We start from the raw sequence: 16,885 nt of genomic DNA on the forward strand, positions 1-16,885 counted from the left end.
ACAATACCCGAGAGCACGCCGCTCTGAGGGTCTTGTCAAGTCTCGTCTGGTCAGGTTGAAGAGTTAGAGAGTGATAGCAGCAGCCGACTTGGGCTGGGGAACGGGCTGTAGGCAGGCAGCGGGGGATAGTCGCTGGAGAGCGTTAAGGCGTAGCCGCGGGACTCTAATGTAGGGTGTTAGGAAACATTGCAGAACTTCTAGTAGGCAGTCGGAACGGTGGAGTCAGCCACCATCTCTGCGTTAGACTTGGCCTTCCTGTGAATGCAATCACCGCGCAGTTAGGGTGAGCTGTATTCATTCAGAATAAACTGCAATTTGTTAAAGTTATCAAGACTTTAATTCTACCCGCTTCCTAGCCTTGTACCTTCACACCAGGGATTTCTACATCTTAGCCAGATCAAAAAGTCTCCCTCTCACTAAGGTCAACCGGCTAAATCCCTTTTACGAACCGTGTCGCTCAATCCCTTGCAATACCCACGCTTGGGACGCGACATAAATAAAACTTTTGGTGCCAGGTGTAGGGCTATCACAAAGGCGCAAAGGCAAATAGGAGGTAGGAGCCATTAGATTTTGCTACAGCGACTGTGGCAAATGGCAGGAAGTTGCGGCAACTCGCAACTTTCAGCACCAGTAGCACCAGTACGTCAGAGTCCAGAAAGGTAGTCCTCGCGGGTGCAGGGCGACGCAGGACAGCAGCAGCGCGACGCGGAGCGACGAGGCACAGCGGTGCCTAAGCAGCCAGCGTTCGAGTCCGAGGGTCCGGGCCGAGCGGCAGCAGAAGCGGCAGCAGCCGTAGCAGCAGCAGCCGAGGAGAGCGACGGGGTCGGCACAGCCCAGCAGAGCGGCGGCCGGCGCATCGCAGCAGTGCGGCCGCAGAGACAGCGCGGGCACAAAGAGAGCGCGGAGCAGCGCGGGACAACGCGGATCAACAGAGCAGACGGCGCACCACAAGAGAAGCGGTACTTGTACAACTGTCTTAAGAATATTGTATTTTGTTGTGTAAAGTATTAACTTAGCTAAGATGCCCCTAACTAATGAAGTTGCGTCATCCTCCACTAATGGTAAGATGTCAGTGAAGGAGGCCCTATGTATTGTGTCAAAAGTGTTCGAAGGGAACAAGAAGGATTTAAGGGAATTTATCGAAAATGTAGATGCAGCTTTTGAATTAGTAAAGCCAGAGGAACACGAAACGTTATTGAAGTTCGTTAAAGCAAAAATAACCGGTGAGGCCAGGTCGAGATTGCAGGTGCGTGAACGCACAGGTACGTGGCAAGAGGTGAAACGCGTTTTAGAAGAAAACTATGCCAGTAAGGGTACTATAGACTACTACGCATGTAGAATTTTCCAAGCCAGACAGGGACAAGGGGAACCAATAGCAATGTGGGCAAGCCGAATAGATGAAATGCAGAGAGATTTTCGAGAAGCAGTAAACAGAGTTACGGCCAGAGAAAACTTGAAAGGTGCGATAGAACTAGTTGATTCCTTAGGAAGAGCGTGCTTTATACAGGGGTTAAGTAATGACAGAATACAAACAATAGTGAGAAGGAGAGGCGATGAAATTACGTTGGCAGCAGCAGTGGAGTTGGCACTGCAGGAGGAGAGTGCGATATTGTCCATGAAAGAGCGGGGACTAGCCCCGAGGGTAACGTACACTCGAAATAAAGAAACTGTAAAAAACGCGAGAGAAAGTAAAGAATTGAAATGTTTCAATTGTGGGCTGAGAGGTCACATAGCCAGCAAGTGTAGGAAAAGCAGGCCAGAGCATAGAGTACAGGCCATGACGGGTAGAGAGTTTACAAACTTTTGCTATGGGTGTGACAAGCCGGGACACACGGACATGGAATGCCGGGTGCGGTTAAGAAAAGTTCACCCGATAGATGTAAGGGAATTCAGAGGAAATCACAGAGAAACCGATGGAGGGTTACGAGAGTGGAGATGTCCACAGTGTAATTTACCAGGGAACTGCGGAGTTCCGTGCACAAGAGTAAAAGATGTTGCGTGTTTTAAGTGTAAGCGGCAGGGCTACTACGCGAAAGATTGCCACGAAGGGCCCTGGCACGCCTGGAGAAAAGGCAGGGTGCCAGTATGGAGTAAAACAGGCAAGGTGGTACAGGGAAACTAAGAGGCGGCAAGGCCGCGCAGTCGGGCCTTGTTGCAATAGGTAAACCCACAGTGAGGGTAAACGACTGTGCAACAGAAAACGACGTGGTCGTATTGTACTGCGTAGAGTTAAAGAAGTATTTGAAGTTACTAATAGACACAGGAGCACAATTGTGTTTGCTAAAGAGGACGAGTATTCCGGTAAAGAGTATGCTTGGAATCAATGAAACAGAAAAGCTTCGGTTAAAGGGTGTAACGAGTGAAGCCGTTAGCACAATAGGCACGGTACAAATAAACTTAAGTATAGACGGATCTGAAAAGGTGAGACAGAAATTTCACATGTACGGTAGAGGTCTAGACATTCCGTACGACGGATTGATAGGGAGAAATTTCTTAACACAGCATAGAGTCAAGCTGGACTATGCAGGTAAAGTAATAAGACTAAAAGGGCGAGATATACCCTTAGTAGTAGAGGAAGAACCAAAGGGACAAGACATAGAAGCAGATTCAGAAATAGGCGGGAAGAAAGAATAATGTTGTTGAAAGTGGACGGAAAGGTACCACAGGGAATCGAAAGAGAAATGGTCATACCGAGGCAGGAGATTGCACAAGGGGTGCACGTACCTGAGTCCTTAGTAAAAGTGCGAAATGGGAGATGCATAGTAAGTGCATTGAACGTGTCAGAGGACAGAATTCGACTAGGAAATGTCAGATTAATAACGAAAGAATTGGAAAGAATAGCGAAAGTACGCGAAGTAAAATGTAGCACTGATGCAGTAGGTAAGACGGAAAGTCGTGCTAGTGTGTTGCGAAGGCAACTCAGAATGGATCATTTGAACGTCGAAGAAAAGAGCACTCTAGCCGAGGTCTGCACGGAGTACGGAGATGTATTTCATCTACCGGGGGACAAACTGTCCTATACTTCTGCAGTGAAACATAGAATACCGATTGCACCGGAACACGCGGGGAAGGTAGTGAACGCTAGACCGTACAGGATCCCTGAAGCACAAAAGGCAGTGCTAAAAGAGCAAATAGAGCAGATGCTGAAGGATGACATAATTGTCGAAAGCAAGAGCGCACGGAACGCACCGTTACTGTTAGTTCCAAAGAAGTTAGATGCCAGTGGCAAGCAGAAATGGAGAATCGTAGTGGACTACCGACAATTAAATGACATCACGATAGGCGATGCATTTCCACTACCGAATATCTCCGATATCCTGGATCAATTAGGGCGAGCCAAGTACTTCTCGACGCTTGACCTCGCAAGCGGGTACCATCAAATATTGACGGACGAGAAGGACGGAGAGAAAACGGCTTTCAGCTCAAACTATCAACATTACAAATACAAAAGAATGACGATGGGACTGAAAGGAGCCCCAGGATGTTTGCAGAGACTGATGAACACAGTATTGGCAGGTTTACAAGGTGTTAAATGTTTTGTCTAATTGGACGACATAGTATGTTATGGGAAAAACCTGCAGGAGCATAACGAAAAACTCCGGGAAATATTTGACAGGTTGCGAGAGCACAATTTGAAGTTGCAACCAGACAAGTGTGAATTTCTGAGGAAGGAGGTAATCTTCCTAGGTCATTGTATCATGGACAAGGGAATATCACCGGATATGGCAAAAGTGGAGAAGGTGAAGTTCTTCCCACAGCCGAGAACAAAAGAACGAAAAGGGTTTCTAGGATTGATAGGGTACTATCGATGTTTCATTGCAAATTTCAGCAAAATTGCAAAACCTCTCCATGAGCTCCTAAAGAAAGGAGTAGAGTACCAATGGGGAGAACGACAGAAGAATGCGTTCGAGGAACTGAAAGAGAAATTAGTGAATCCACCGTTACTTCAGTACCCCGACTTTACGAAACCGTTTATAATCACAACGGATGCGAGTAACGCAGTGTTGGGCGCCGTGTTATCGCAAGGGAAAAAGATTGGCGAAGACTTGCCGATTGCATATGCATCCAGAGCACTGAACAAAGCAGAACTGAACTATAGTACAACAGAAAAAGAGTTGTTGGCTATAGTGTACGCGGTAAAGCAGTTTAGACCACATGCGTATGGGCGAAAATTCACAGTGGTGACAGACCATAAGTCACTAACATGGATATTTAGTGTGAAGGATCCGAGTTCGAGGCTCCTAAAGTGGAGACTGAAGCTTGAAGAGTACGACTACGAGGTAGTATATAAGCCAGGAAGGCTAAACAGTAATGCGGACGCATTAAGCCGGATAAGGCAGGAAGGAAAGGAAGAGATACGTTCAAAGCGAAATGTGGAGGCAGAAAGAACCTCAGTAGCACAAGCTACGGCGGAACAGAGTTTCGTAAACGTGTGGCAAGTGCAAGTGTCAGGTGAGATAGACCGGGAAACAAATAGTAATGAGGAAATTAGCCCCGAAGAAAAGGAAAGTATATTAAAGGAGATGCACGATAATCCCTTGGGAGGGCACCAGGGAATGCATAGGACATTCGAGAGGATAAAAGCGTACAAGCAGTGACGCGGAATGAAACGGGACATTGAAAATTATATTAGGAAGTGTCCATCATGCCAAAAGAACAAAAATACACAAATGAAAACAAGGATGCCCTTAGAAATTACAGGGGTCAACAGAAACCTCCGATCTTACTCGTCTGCTTTGACCCGTGACGTAAGCGTGTTGTGGTGTGTGACGTCATTACGGCGCGGAGTTTAGTCTTGTTTTTGTTTGTGGTGCTCTCTGGTGGTGTGTTCATGGTTTTCGTTTGTTTTAATTTAATGCTCATTGCTGTATGTCGGGTGAGTTTGTTATTGAGTGTATTTGGTTGTGGTTTTTTGTTTAGGAATGGATATGAAAGACCGCCTTAATAGTGTTCGGTTGAGGGCGATGATGGGCGAGACAGCGTTAGAACTTATCAAGTTCTTACAACTATTCGGTTTAATCGCCGAAGTTGTTAAGTGTTCTCTTTGCCTTGAGGGGATGAAATTGGTTAAAGTTCCAGCCTCTCGGACCAGCGACGGATACATGTGGTGTTGCCGGAAAGATGGCGTATGGCGTTCTATAAGGCGTGGTACCTGGTTCGAGAAGTCTAGATTGGGCATGCGTGAGATTGTGCTTATTACATATTATTTTTGTTATAGATGCCCACAGAGTTTTTGCGCGTTTGAGACTGGTGTGAGTGAGAGGACTGTTTTAGACTGGTATTCCTTTTGTCGTGAAGTGTGTTCGGAATTTATTAAGTACAGGGGTAAGTTGGGTGGGCATGGGGTGCTTGTGGAGGTGGACGAGTCGCAGTTTGGTAAAAGGAAGTATGGGAGGGGGAAGTCTGTGGCTGGTCTTTGGGTGTGGGGGGCTGTTGTTCACGGGGGTGGGGGTACTGAATGTGTTTTTAGGGTTGTGGAGGGGAGGTCGAAGGCTGAATTAGTGGGGTTAATTGAGGAGTATGTAGAGCCCGGGTCCACAATAGTTTCTGATGCTTTTTCTTCTTATAGGGGGTTGGGTGACAGGGGATTTAATCATTTAGTAGTGAACCACAGTCTAGAATTTAAGAATTATGATACTGGGGCTTGCACTAACACAATTGAGGGGATGTGGGGGGCGGTTAAGTCAGTTCTTGGGAGGGGGAAGAGGCGCTCTTCCAACCTTCAGTCTCATTTAGATGAGTACTGTTGGCGGAAGAATGTCCCAGAGGCCTATTGCATTTTTCGGGTTTTTTTAAGGGCTGTGGGTAAAATGTATAGGCCGAAAGTGGTTAGTTAGGGTGCATTTGTGTGTGATTGTGGTGGCCAATCTAGTTTGTGGGGCTGGAACTTTTTTGAGGTAAGTTCCGTTTTTTTTTTGTTTTTGATGTGTGTTTTGTGTCAACAGAAAAATCCGATCTCACGCGTCGGCTTTGACCCGTGACGTTAGGGACGTACACATTGATCTGTAGCGTAGCCCTGAATACGAGGTTAGGTTGGGAGGTTTTTTTTTGGCGGGGGAGGGGGGGGGGGGGTGTTCAGGGGGCAGGGCGCAGCCCCCCCCTGCCTGGCCTCGAGTACCACTTGTTTATTATTATCTTTGTTCGATCGTAATTTATGTGATTGGGAGCTGTTGTAGATGTATGTAGGTGTAAGGGAAGTGTTCGTTTTTTTTTTTTTTTTTTTATTGTATTGGAGGATGTGATCGGTAGGTTCTGTTGAGCTACATAGGTCAAGGGAAGTGTCCGATTCTGGATAGGAATGTGTTTTTTGGTATTTGGTCAGTTTTGTGATGTTGATTTATTTTGTTGTTTTGCGTGGTATTGTATGGCGGTCGGTGGCTACATTTGTGTATATTTAGTTTGTCCCCACCCAAAAACCCCAATTTCCCACGCTTGTCCCGTTAGAGTCATTAGCCTTTTTGTGAAACTTGTGTATTTCAGTGTTTATAATACGTATGCGATGTTTTTATATCCGCCATATTGGATAATACGTATGCGGCGATTTTATATCTGCCATATTGGAATTGTCGTTTATTGTCGCTTCCGCTACATTTGTGATGTCATGGGTCAAAGTCGACGGGTAAGATCGGACGCAGCTGAAACAGTATTTGCAAAATGTGCAATGGATATAGTGGGTCCACTAGATGTATCTAGTACAGGGAAAAAGTACATGCTAACATTCCTAGACGATCTGAGTAAATTCACAGTAGCAGTCCCGATTGACAAGCAAGACGCTGAAACTGTAGCGGAAGCATTTGTAGAAAATATAGTACTAAGATATGGGATTCCATCAGTCTTGTTAACAGACCAAGGATCGAATTTTCTGAGTGACGTATTTAAAAGGGTACGTAAATTGTTGAATGTAAAACGTATAAACACCACAGCGTACCACCCTGAGTCAAATGGTGCTCTAGAAAGGAGTCATAGAACAATTGTAGAATATCTCAGACACTTTGTAACAGGAGATCAAAGTTCATGGGACAAATGGGTGCCGTATGCAATTTTTGTGTTCAACACTACACCACACACCAGCACAGGTTATACACTATTCGAGTTAATGTACGGAAGAAAGGTTAACATACCAGGAGTACTGCAGCAAGAAACACCGCAGGTAAGTTACGATTATGATTCGTATGTCAATAAGCTAAGAGCAAGAATGCAGGAAGCCCATAGAGTGGCTAGGGATTCTATTATAAGGAGTAAGGTAATCAGTAAAGGACAGTATGATCTGAAACAGAACCCAAAAGAATTTAATGTAGGGGACAAGATGTTATTACACGACGAATCAGTGAGACGTGGTAGATCTCGGAAACTAGATTCGCAATGGAGAGGTCCATTTGAAGTGTTAAAAGCGGAAGGTCCTAACATAGTTATAAGAGTTAAGAGAAATAAGGAAACAAAAGTACATACCAACAGGCTGAAACAGTTCTTTTAAATTCCAGGTATGGCACTCAAGTGGCAAGTGGTGCAACTCAGCACAGTGATAACAACATACAGCTTCGTTGCATCAGGATACGAAACGAACGATTTCAAAGTGACCTCAATACCAAGTTCATCAGGACTATATTACGATCACGTAGGACAAATAGAGATATACAGTACCACATGGAGAATAGTCACATATGTTAACTTAGATGTAATAACAGAAAGATTTCAAAAAGCAGAGAGGTACGGTAAGGCAGCGGTACAGAGGTGCCATGACACATTGAAATGATTAAACGTAGGATTAATAGAATGTAGAGTCCTAGATCAGCAAGTTACACATCACGTGGAAAAGATTACAGGTCTGCAGCAACTCGTACAGCAACTCACAAAATGCGAAACCAGAAGAAAGAGAGGAGTATTCAACTTCGTCGGACAGGTAAGTAAGATACTGTTCGGAACATTGGACGAAGCAGACGCAGCGTACTATAAAGAAAGAATAGATGCTGTGGAGAGGAACTCTGAAGGGTTGCTGAGGTTAACTAAGGAACAGGTGGCAGTGGTAAGGGCCACATTAGCTGGAGTAAACAGAACAGTATATTCACTAGAATCAAATGAACACATTCTAAGGACAGGCATGCAGCGACTAGAAAGGTTCATGAAGGAATACGTGAAGGAAACAGATATGGGTTTCAAACGAGTAGCATCTTTTGCCACTGTAACGGAACAAGTATTACAATTAGCGGCAGTGTTTGGCCAAATCGAAGAAGAGTACGAGCAAATGATAAATGCCATTGTAAATGCTCAAAAGGGAATACTGCAGCCTCACATCATTAATCCAGTGCAAATTGTGAAGTATCTAAGTTTAATACGAGACGAACTAAAGGACGTAAAGTTTCCTGTTCCTCTCGCGGAGTCATCAGGCTACCTCTTGTTAAGAATAATTGAGTTAGATGTTTTCATTTCCGGTAGCATACTAGGGTACGTAATTAATATTCCTTTAATAGATAATAATAATTTCAATTTGTACAGAGTTCTCCCATTACCAAAGGAGATCCCAAATATGAAAGGAAGGTACATATACATACAGCCAGAGAAAGAATTTCTACTGATAGATGAATCCAAAAGGCAGTACGCGAAACTTTCTGCGGATGAACTAAAATGTAAAGAACTGAGTAAGAACAGAAGACTGTGCAGACAGTCATTCGCATTGCTATCGACATTCGACCATGAGGAATGCGAAGCCAAATTGTTACAACCGGTAAGAGAAATTCCGGAAGATTGTGTGTGAAAAATAGTCGCACTGAATCAGAGCCTTTGGACCCATCTAAACAGTAACAAATGGCTATATGTAGCTCCTAAGGAAGAAGGACTGACAGTATTATGTGGAAAGGAACCCCCGAAATACTTATTACTGAAAGGGGTAGGAAAGATAAGTTTTTATAGTAAATGTAAAGGGTATGGAACGAGAGTGTTCATACAAACAGATAGAGTAATTCATAGTAACGTAACAAAGAAAGATATAAGACCTAAAATTAATTAGAATTTGACTGTTGTGTTGTAAACGAAAAAAAGAAAAATGTCTCAATGCTAACGTTAGATTTACCACTGGAGCAGGTAGTAACACAATTAGACGACTTGAAAGTCGCTGGGAAAAGATTGGATGATGTCCAGCAAATGGCAGAAAGGCAGGAGGAAGAACTAAAATATTCCAGATATTTTACACATTACTCAATAACTACATACATAGCTATAGCAATAGTCATTGTTATTGTAATAACATGTTGTTGTAAATGCTGTAAAGAATGCTTCAAAAGTTTATGGAAGTACTTTGACGATAGTAACTGTTGTGGTAAAGTATGTATAAGAAACACTATAGTAAATCAATACCCGGAGACTAGCTTAAGTAGAAGACAAGCTAATAAAGAAACTGAAAATGTAGTAATATATGAAAGATGTGGGAAAAACCAAGAAGAGTCAGTTCTGTTCAGAAACAGGCATTAAGTGAAATCAAAAGTTAAACTATATTAGAAGTGTCTTATGAAAAGGTGTAATCTATTTTAGTGTTTTGTCCATTTTGAAACTGTACGTACTTGCAATTACCAATGTTGAATGAAAATGGTATTTTGTATCAATGTTTTTAAAAATGTACCTTGATTGTAATTGTATCAATGATTTGGAAAAAAAAAAGTGTATCTTGATAAATGTATGTATAAAATGATTGTGTCTCACAAAGAACTTAATGGAATTAAGTGTATATGAAAGAAAAAGAAAACATATGAAGTGTTGATGTAACAAAAGAAAATGGAAGCAAATAAAATGAAAGAATCTCAATTGACGCTACTCTGAGGAGTAACGCCAATTTCCCTGGCAGGGGAGGTGTTGTAACCACAGGAACTAGCCAATTCTAATTGCAGTACCTTGAGAATAGTAGGTAGGAAGAAGTTAAAGTTGTAGCGCTGGACGCCAGGCGTAACCGAAGGGTCAGCCGAGGCGGCACTCAAACTGCTGGGCAGCTGGGTGCTTGATAAGAAAGTAAACAGCCAGCAGATACAAACGAAGGTCTGTGCAGGGACTCATGATAAGCAATCGAGTAAGGAGTATAAACAGAAAGCATTCCTGGCTACAGAGAGAGGTCTGGGAGTGGAGAGAGAAAGAAAGAGGGCCCTCGGTGGGGACAGCGCTACGTCATAAGGAGCCAATGAAGGGCTCAGGACGCAGTGTGTGACCATATAGGGAGAGGCGCCTCTATCCCTCCACTCAGCCTCTGAAGAACAATAGCAACAACAATGTTTTAACGATACCAAATAAGGACAAGTTGCCTTCGACGCTACGTCATGCCGAGCGCTGGCGGGGTCGAAGGGGAAACGCTAACAATACCCGAGAGCACGCCGCTCTGAGGGTCTTGTCAAGTCTCGTCTGGTCAGGTTGAAGAGTTAGAGAGTGATAGCAGCAGCCGACTTGGGCTGGGGAACGGGCTGTAGGCAGGCAGCGGGGGATAGTCGCTGGAGAGCGTTAAGGCGTAGCCGCGGGACGCTAACGTAGGGTGTTAGGAAACATTGCAGAACTTCTAGTAGGCAGTCGGAACGGTGAAGTCAGCCACCGTCTCTGCGTTAGACTTGGCCTTCCTGTGAATGCAATCACCGCGCAGTTAGGGTGAGCTGTATTCATTCAGAATAAACTGCAATTTGTTAAAGTTATCAAGACTTTAATTCTACCCGCTTCCTAGCCTTGTACCTTCACACCAGGGATTTCTACATCTTAGCCAGATCAAAAAGTCTCCCTCTCACTAAGGTCAACCGGCTAAATCCCTTTTACGAACCGTGTCGCTCAATCCCTTGCAATACCCACGCTTGGGACGCGACATAAATAAAACTTTTGGTGCCAGGTGTAGGGCTATCACAAAGGCGCATAGGCAAATAGGAGGTAGGAGCCATTAGATTTTGCTACAGCGACTGTGGCAAATGGCAGGAAGTTGTGGCAACTCGCAACTTTCAGCACCAGTAGCACCAGTACGTCAGAGTCCAGAAAGGTAGTCCTCGCGGGTGCAGGGCGACGCAGGACAGCAGCAGCGCGACGCGGAGCGACGAGGCACAGCGGTGCCTAAGCAGCCAGCGTTCGAGTCCGAGGGTCCGGGCCGAGCGGCAGCAGCCGTAGCAGCAGCAGCCGAGGAGCGACGGGGTCGGCACAGCCCAGCAGAGCGGCGGCCGGCGCATCGCAGCAGTGCGGCCGCAGAGACAGCGCGGGCACAAAGAGAGCGCGGAGCAGCGTGGGACAACGCGGATCAACAGAGCAGACGGCGCACCACAAGAGAAGCGGTACTTGTACAACTGTCTTAAGAATATTGTATTTTGTTGTGTAAAGTATTAACTTAGCTAAGATGCCCCTAACTAATGAAGTTGCGTCATCCTCCATTAATGGTAAGATGTCAGTGAAGGAGGCCCTATGTATTGTGTCAAAAGTGTTCGAAGGGAACAAGAAGGATTTAAGGGAATTTATCGAAAATGTAGATGCAGCTTTTGAATTAGTAAAGCCAGAGGAACACGAAACGTTATTGAAGTTCGTTAAAGCAAAAATAACCGGTGAGGCCAGGTCGAGATTGCAGGTGCGTGAACGCACAGGTACGTGGCAAGAGGTGAAACGCGTTTTAGAAGAAAACTATGCCAGTAAGGGTACTATAGACTACTACGCATGTAGAATTTTCCAAGCCAGACAGGGACAAGGGGAACCAATAGCAATGTGGGCAAGCCGAATAGATGAAATGCAGAGAGATTTTCGAGAAGCAGTAAACAGAGTTACGGCCAGAGAAAACTTGAAAGGTGCGATAGAACTAGTTGATTCCTTAGGAAGAGCGTGCTTTATACAGGGGTTAAGTAATGACAGAATACAAACAATAGTGAGAAGGAGAGGCGATGAAATTACGTTGGCAGCAGCAGTGGAGTTGGCACTGCAGGAGGAGAGTGCGATATTGTCCATGAAAGAGCGGGGACTAGCCCCGAGGGTAACGTACACTCGAAATAAAGAAACTGTAAAAAACGCGAGAGAAAGTAAAGAATTGAAATGTTTCAATTGTGGGCTGAGAGGTCACATAGCCAGCAAGTGTAGGAAAAGCAGGCCAGAGCATAGAGTACAGGCCATGACGGGTAGAGAGTTTACAAACTTTTGCTATGGGTGTGACAAGCCGGGACACACGGACATGGAATGCCGGGTGCGGTTAAGAAAAGTTCACCCGATAGATGTAAGGGAATTCAGAGGAAATCACAGAGAAACCGATGGAGGGTTACGAGAGTGGAGATGTCCACAGTGTAATTTACCAGGGAACTGCGGAGTTCCGTGCACAAGAGTAAAAGATGTTGCGTGTTTTAAGTGTAAGCGGCAGGGCTACTACGCGAAAGATTGCCACGAAGGGCCCTGGCACGCCTGGAGAAAAGGCAGGGTGCCAGTATGGAGTAAAACAGGCAAGGTGGTACAGGGAAACTAAGAGGCGGCAAGGCCGCGCAGTCGGGCCTTGTTGCAATAGGTAAACCCACAGTGAGGGTAAACGACTGTGCAACAGAAAACGACGTGGTCGTATTGTACTGCGTAGAGTTAAAGAAGTATTTGAAGTTACTAATAGACACAGGAGCACAATTGTGTTTGCTAAAGAGGACGAGTATTCCGGTAAAGAGTATGCTTGGAATCAATGAAACAGAAAAGCTTCGGTTAAAGGGTGTAACGAGTGAAGCCGTTAGCACAATAGGCACGGTACAAATAAACTTAAGTATAGACGGATCTGAAAAGGTGAGACAGAAATTTCACATGTACGGTAGAGGTCTAGACATTCCGTACGACGGATTGATAGGGAGAAATTTCTTAACACAGCATAGAGTCAAGCTGGACTATGCAGGTAAAGTAATAAGACTAAAAGGGCGAGATATACCCTTAGTAGTAGAGGAAGAACCAAAGGGACAAGACATAGAAGCAGATTCAGAAATAGGCGGGAAGAAAGAATAATGTTGTTGAAAGTGGACGGAAAGGTACCACAGGGAATCGAAAGAGAAATGGTCATACCGAGGCAGGAGATTGCACAAGGGGTGCACGTACCTGAGTCCTTAGTAAAAGTGCGAAATGGGAGATGCATAGTAAGTGCATTGAACGTGTCAGAGGACAGAATTCGACTAGGAAATGTCAGATTAATAACGAAAGAATTGGAAAGAATAGCGAAAGTACGCGAAGTAAAATGTAGCACTGATGCAGTAGGTAAGACGGAAAGTCGTGCTAGTGTGTTGCGAAGGCAACTCAGAATGGATCATTTGAACGTCGAAGAAAAGAGTACTCTAGCCGAGGTCTGCACGGAGTACGGAGATGTATTTCATCTACCGGGGGACAAACTGTCCTATACTTCTGCAGTGAAACATAGAATACCGATTGCGCCGGAACACGCGGGGAAGGTAGTGAACGCTAGACCGTACAGGATCCCTGAAGCACAAAAGGCAGTGCTAAAAGAGCAAATAGAGCAGATGCTAAAGGATGACATAATTGTCGAAAGCAAGAGCGCATGGAACGCACCGTTACTATTAGTTCCAAAGAAGTTAGATGCCAGTGGCAAGCAGAAATGGAGAATCGTGGTGGACTACCGACAATTAAATGACATCACGATAGGCGATGCATTTCCACTACCGAATATCTCCGATATCCTGGATCAATTAGGGCAAGCCAAGTACTTCTCGACGCTTGACCTCGCAAGCGGGTACCATCAAATATTGACGGACGAGAAGGACGGAGAGAAAACGGCATTCAGCTCAAACTATCAACATTACGAATACAAAAGAATGCCGATGGGACTGAAAGGAGCCCCAGGATGTTTCCAGAGACTGATGAACACAGTATTGGCAGGTTTACAAGGTGTTAAATGTTTTGTCTATTTGGGCGACATGGGAAAAACCTGCAGGAGCATAACAAGAAACTCCGGGAAATATTTGACAGGTTGCGAGAGCACAATTTGAAGTTGCAACCAGACAAGTGTGAATTTCTGAGGAAGGAGGTAATCTTCCTAGGTCATTGTATCACGGACAAGGGAATATCACCGGATATGGCAAAGGTGGAGAAGGTGAAGTTCTTCCCTCAGCCGAGAACAACAAAAGAACGAAAAGGGTTTCTAGGATTGATAGGGTACTATCGATGTTTCATTGCAAATTTCAGCAAAATTGCAAAACCTCTCCATGAGCTCTTAAAGAAAGGAGTAGAGTACCAATGGGGAGAACGACAGAAGAATGCGTTCGAGGAACTGAAAGAGAAATTAGTGAATCCACCGTTACTTCAGTATCCTGACTTTACGAAACCGTTTATAATCACAACGGATGCGAGTAACGCAGCGTTGGGCGCCGTGTTATCGCAAGGGAAAAAGATTGGCGAAGACTTGCCGATTGCATATGCATCCAGAGCACTGAACAAAGCAGAACTGAACTATAGTACAACGGAAAAAGAGTTGTTGGCTATAGTGTACGCGTAAAGCAGTTTAGACCATACGTGTATGGGCGAAAATTCACAGTGGTGACAGACCATAAGCCACTAACATGGATATTTAGTGTGAAGGATCCGAGTTCGAGGCTCCTAAAGTGGAGACTGAAGCTCGAAGAGTACGACTACGAGGTAGTATATAAGCCAGGAAGGCTAAACAGTGATGCGGACGTGTTAAGCCGGATAAGGCAGGAAGAAAAGGAAGAGATAAGTTCAAAGCGAAATGTGGAGGCAGAAAGAACCTCAGTAGCACAAGCTAAGGCGGAACAGAGTTCCGTAAACGTGCGGCAAGCGCAAGTGTCAGGTGAGATAGACCGGGAAACAAATAGTAATGAGGAAATTAGCCCCGAAGAAAAGGAAAGTATATTAAAGGAGATGCACGATAATCCCTTGGGAGGGCACCAGGGAAGGCATAGGACATTCGAGAGGATAAAAGCGTACAAGCAGTGGCGCGGAATGAAGCGGGACATTGAAAATTATATTAGGAAGTGTCCATCATGCCAAAAGAACAAAAATACACAAATGAAAACAAGGATGCCCTTAGAAATTACAGACACAGCTGAAACAGTATTTGCAAAATGTGCAATGGATATAGTGGGCCCACTAGATGTATCTAGTACAGGGTAAAAGTATATGCTAACATTCCTAGACGATCTGAGTAAATTCACAGTAGCAGTCCCAATTGACAAGCAAGACGCTGAAACTGTAGCGGAAGAATTTGTAGAAAATATAGTACTAAGACATGGGATTCCATCAGTCTTGTTAACAGACCAAGGATCGAATTTTCTGAGTGACGTATTCAAAAGGGTATGTAAATTGTTGAAGGTAAAACGTATAAACACCACAGCATACCACCCTGAGTCAAATGGTGCTCTAGAAAGGAGTCATAGAACAATTGTAGAATATCTCAGACACTTTGTAACAGGAGATCAAAGTTCATGGGACAAATGGGTGCCGTATGCAATTTTTATGTTCAACACTACACCACACAGCAGCACAGGTTATACACCATTCGAGTTAATTTACGGAAGGAAGGTTAACATACCAGGAGTACTACAGCAAGAAACACCGCAGGTAAGTTACGATTATGATTCGTATGTCAATAAGCTAAGAGCGAGAATGCAGGAAGCCCATAGAGTGGCTAGGGATTCTATTATAAGGAGTAAGGTAATCAGTAAAGGACAGTATGATCTGAAACAGAACCCAAAAGAATTTAATGTAGGGGACAAGGTGTTATTACACGACGAATCAGTGAGACGTGGTAGATCTCGGAAACTAGATTTGCAATGGAGAGGTCCATTTGAAGTGTTAAAAGTGGAAGGTCCTAACGTAGTTATAAGAGTTAAGAGAAATAAGGAAACAAAAGTACATGCCAACAGGCTGAAACAGTTCTTTTAAATTCCAGGTATGGCACTCAAGTGGCAAGTGGTGCAACTCAGCATAGTGATAACAACATACAGCTTCGTTGCATCAGGATACGAAACGAACGATTTCAAAGTGACCTCAATACCAAGTTCATCAGGACTATATTACGATCACGTAGGACAAATAGAGATATACAGTACCACATGGAGAATAGTCACGTATGTTAACTTAGATGTAATAACAGAAAGATTTCAAAAAGCAGAGAGGTACGGTAAGGCAGCGGTACAGAGGTGCCGTGACACATTGAAACAATTAAACGTAGGATTAATAGAATGTAGAGTACTAGATCAGCAAGTCACACATCACGTGGAAAAGATTACAGGTCTGCAGCAACTCTTACAGCAACTCACAAAACACGAAACCAGAAGAAAGAGAGGAGTATTCAAGTTCGTCGGACAGGTAAGTAAGATACTGTTCGGAACATTGGACGAAGCAGACGCAGCGTACTATAAAGAAAGAATAGATGCTGTGGAGAGATACTCTGAAGGGTTGCTGAGGTTAACTAAGGAACAGGTGGCAGTGGTAAGGGCCACATTAGCGGGAGTAAACAGAACAGTATATACACTAGAATCAAATGAACACATTCTAAGGACAGGCATGCAGAGACCAGAAAGGTTCATGAAGGAATACGTGAAGGAAACAGATATGGGTTTCAAACGAGTAGCATCTTTTGCCACTGTAACAGAACAAGTATTACAATTAGCGGCAGTGTTTGGCCAAATCGAAGAAGAGTACGAGCAAATGATAAATGCCATTGTAAATGCTCAAAAGGGAATACTGCAGACTCACATCATTAATCCAGTGCAAATTGTGAAGTATCTAAGTTTAATACGAGACGAATTAAAGGACGTGAAGTTTCCTGTTCCTCTTGTTAAGAATAATTGATTTAGATGTTTTCATTTCTGGTAGCATACTAGGGTACGTAATTAATACTCCTTTAATAGATAATAATAATTTCAATTTGTACAGAGTTCTCCCATTACCAAAGGAGATCCCAAAT

The 16,885-nt window shown here is 44.2% G+C and overlaps 2 protein-coding genes across 2 annotated transcripts; both read left to right on the plus strand.

Annotated features, from left to right (window-relative positions):
• Nucleotides 1–1,066: 1,066 nt before the first annotated feature.
• Nucleotides 1,067–11,118, plus strand: LOC124719682. The gene is made up of 2 exons (XM_047244891.1): nucleotides 1,067–1,647; nucleotides 11,013–11,118. Exons 1-2 carry the CDS (start codon nucleotides 1,067–1,069, stop codon nucleotides 11,116–11,118), a joined length of 687 nt encoding a protein of 228 aa, XP_047100847.1.
• Nucleotides 11,119–11,386: 268 nt separating this feature from the next.
• On the plus strand, nucleotides 11,387–12,442 carry LOC124719683. The gene has a single exon (XM_047244892.1). The coding sequence runs from the start codon at nucleotides 11,387–11,389 to the stop codon at nucleotides 12,440–12,442; it is 1,056 nt and encodes a 351-aa protein (XP_047100848.1).
• The last annotated feature ends 4,443 nt before the right edge of the window (nucleotides 12,443–16,885 follow it).

This window comes from Schistocerca piceifrons, chromosome 11 (assembly GCF_021461385.2).
Source record: "Schistocerca piceifrons isolate TAMUIC-IGC-003096 chromosome 11, iqSchPice1.1, whole genome shotgun sequence".
Classification (NCBI taxonomy): domain Eukaryota; kingdom Metazoa; phylum Arthropoda; class Insecta; order Orthoptera; family Acrididae; genus Schistocerca; species Schistocerca piceifrons.

Coding starts and splice junctions, on each gene's coding strand:
- LOC124719682 (XM_047244891.1), top strand. CDS start 1,067: ATGTCAGTGAAGGAGGCCCTATGTATTGTGTCAAAAGTGTTCGAAGGG. Junction 1,648..11,012: donor GGACTAGCCCCGAGGGTAAC/GTACACTCGAAA, acceptor TCGCGGGTGCAG/GGCGACGCAGGACAGCAGCA.
- LOC124719683 (XM_047244892.1), top strand. CDS start 11,387: ATGTCAGTGAAGGAGGCCCTATGTATTGTGTCAAAAGTGTTCGAAGGG.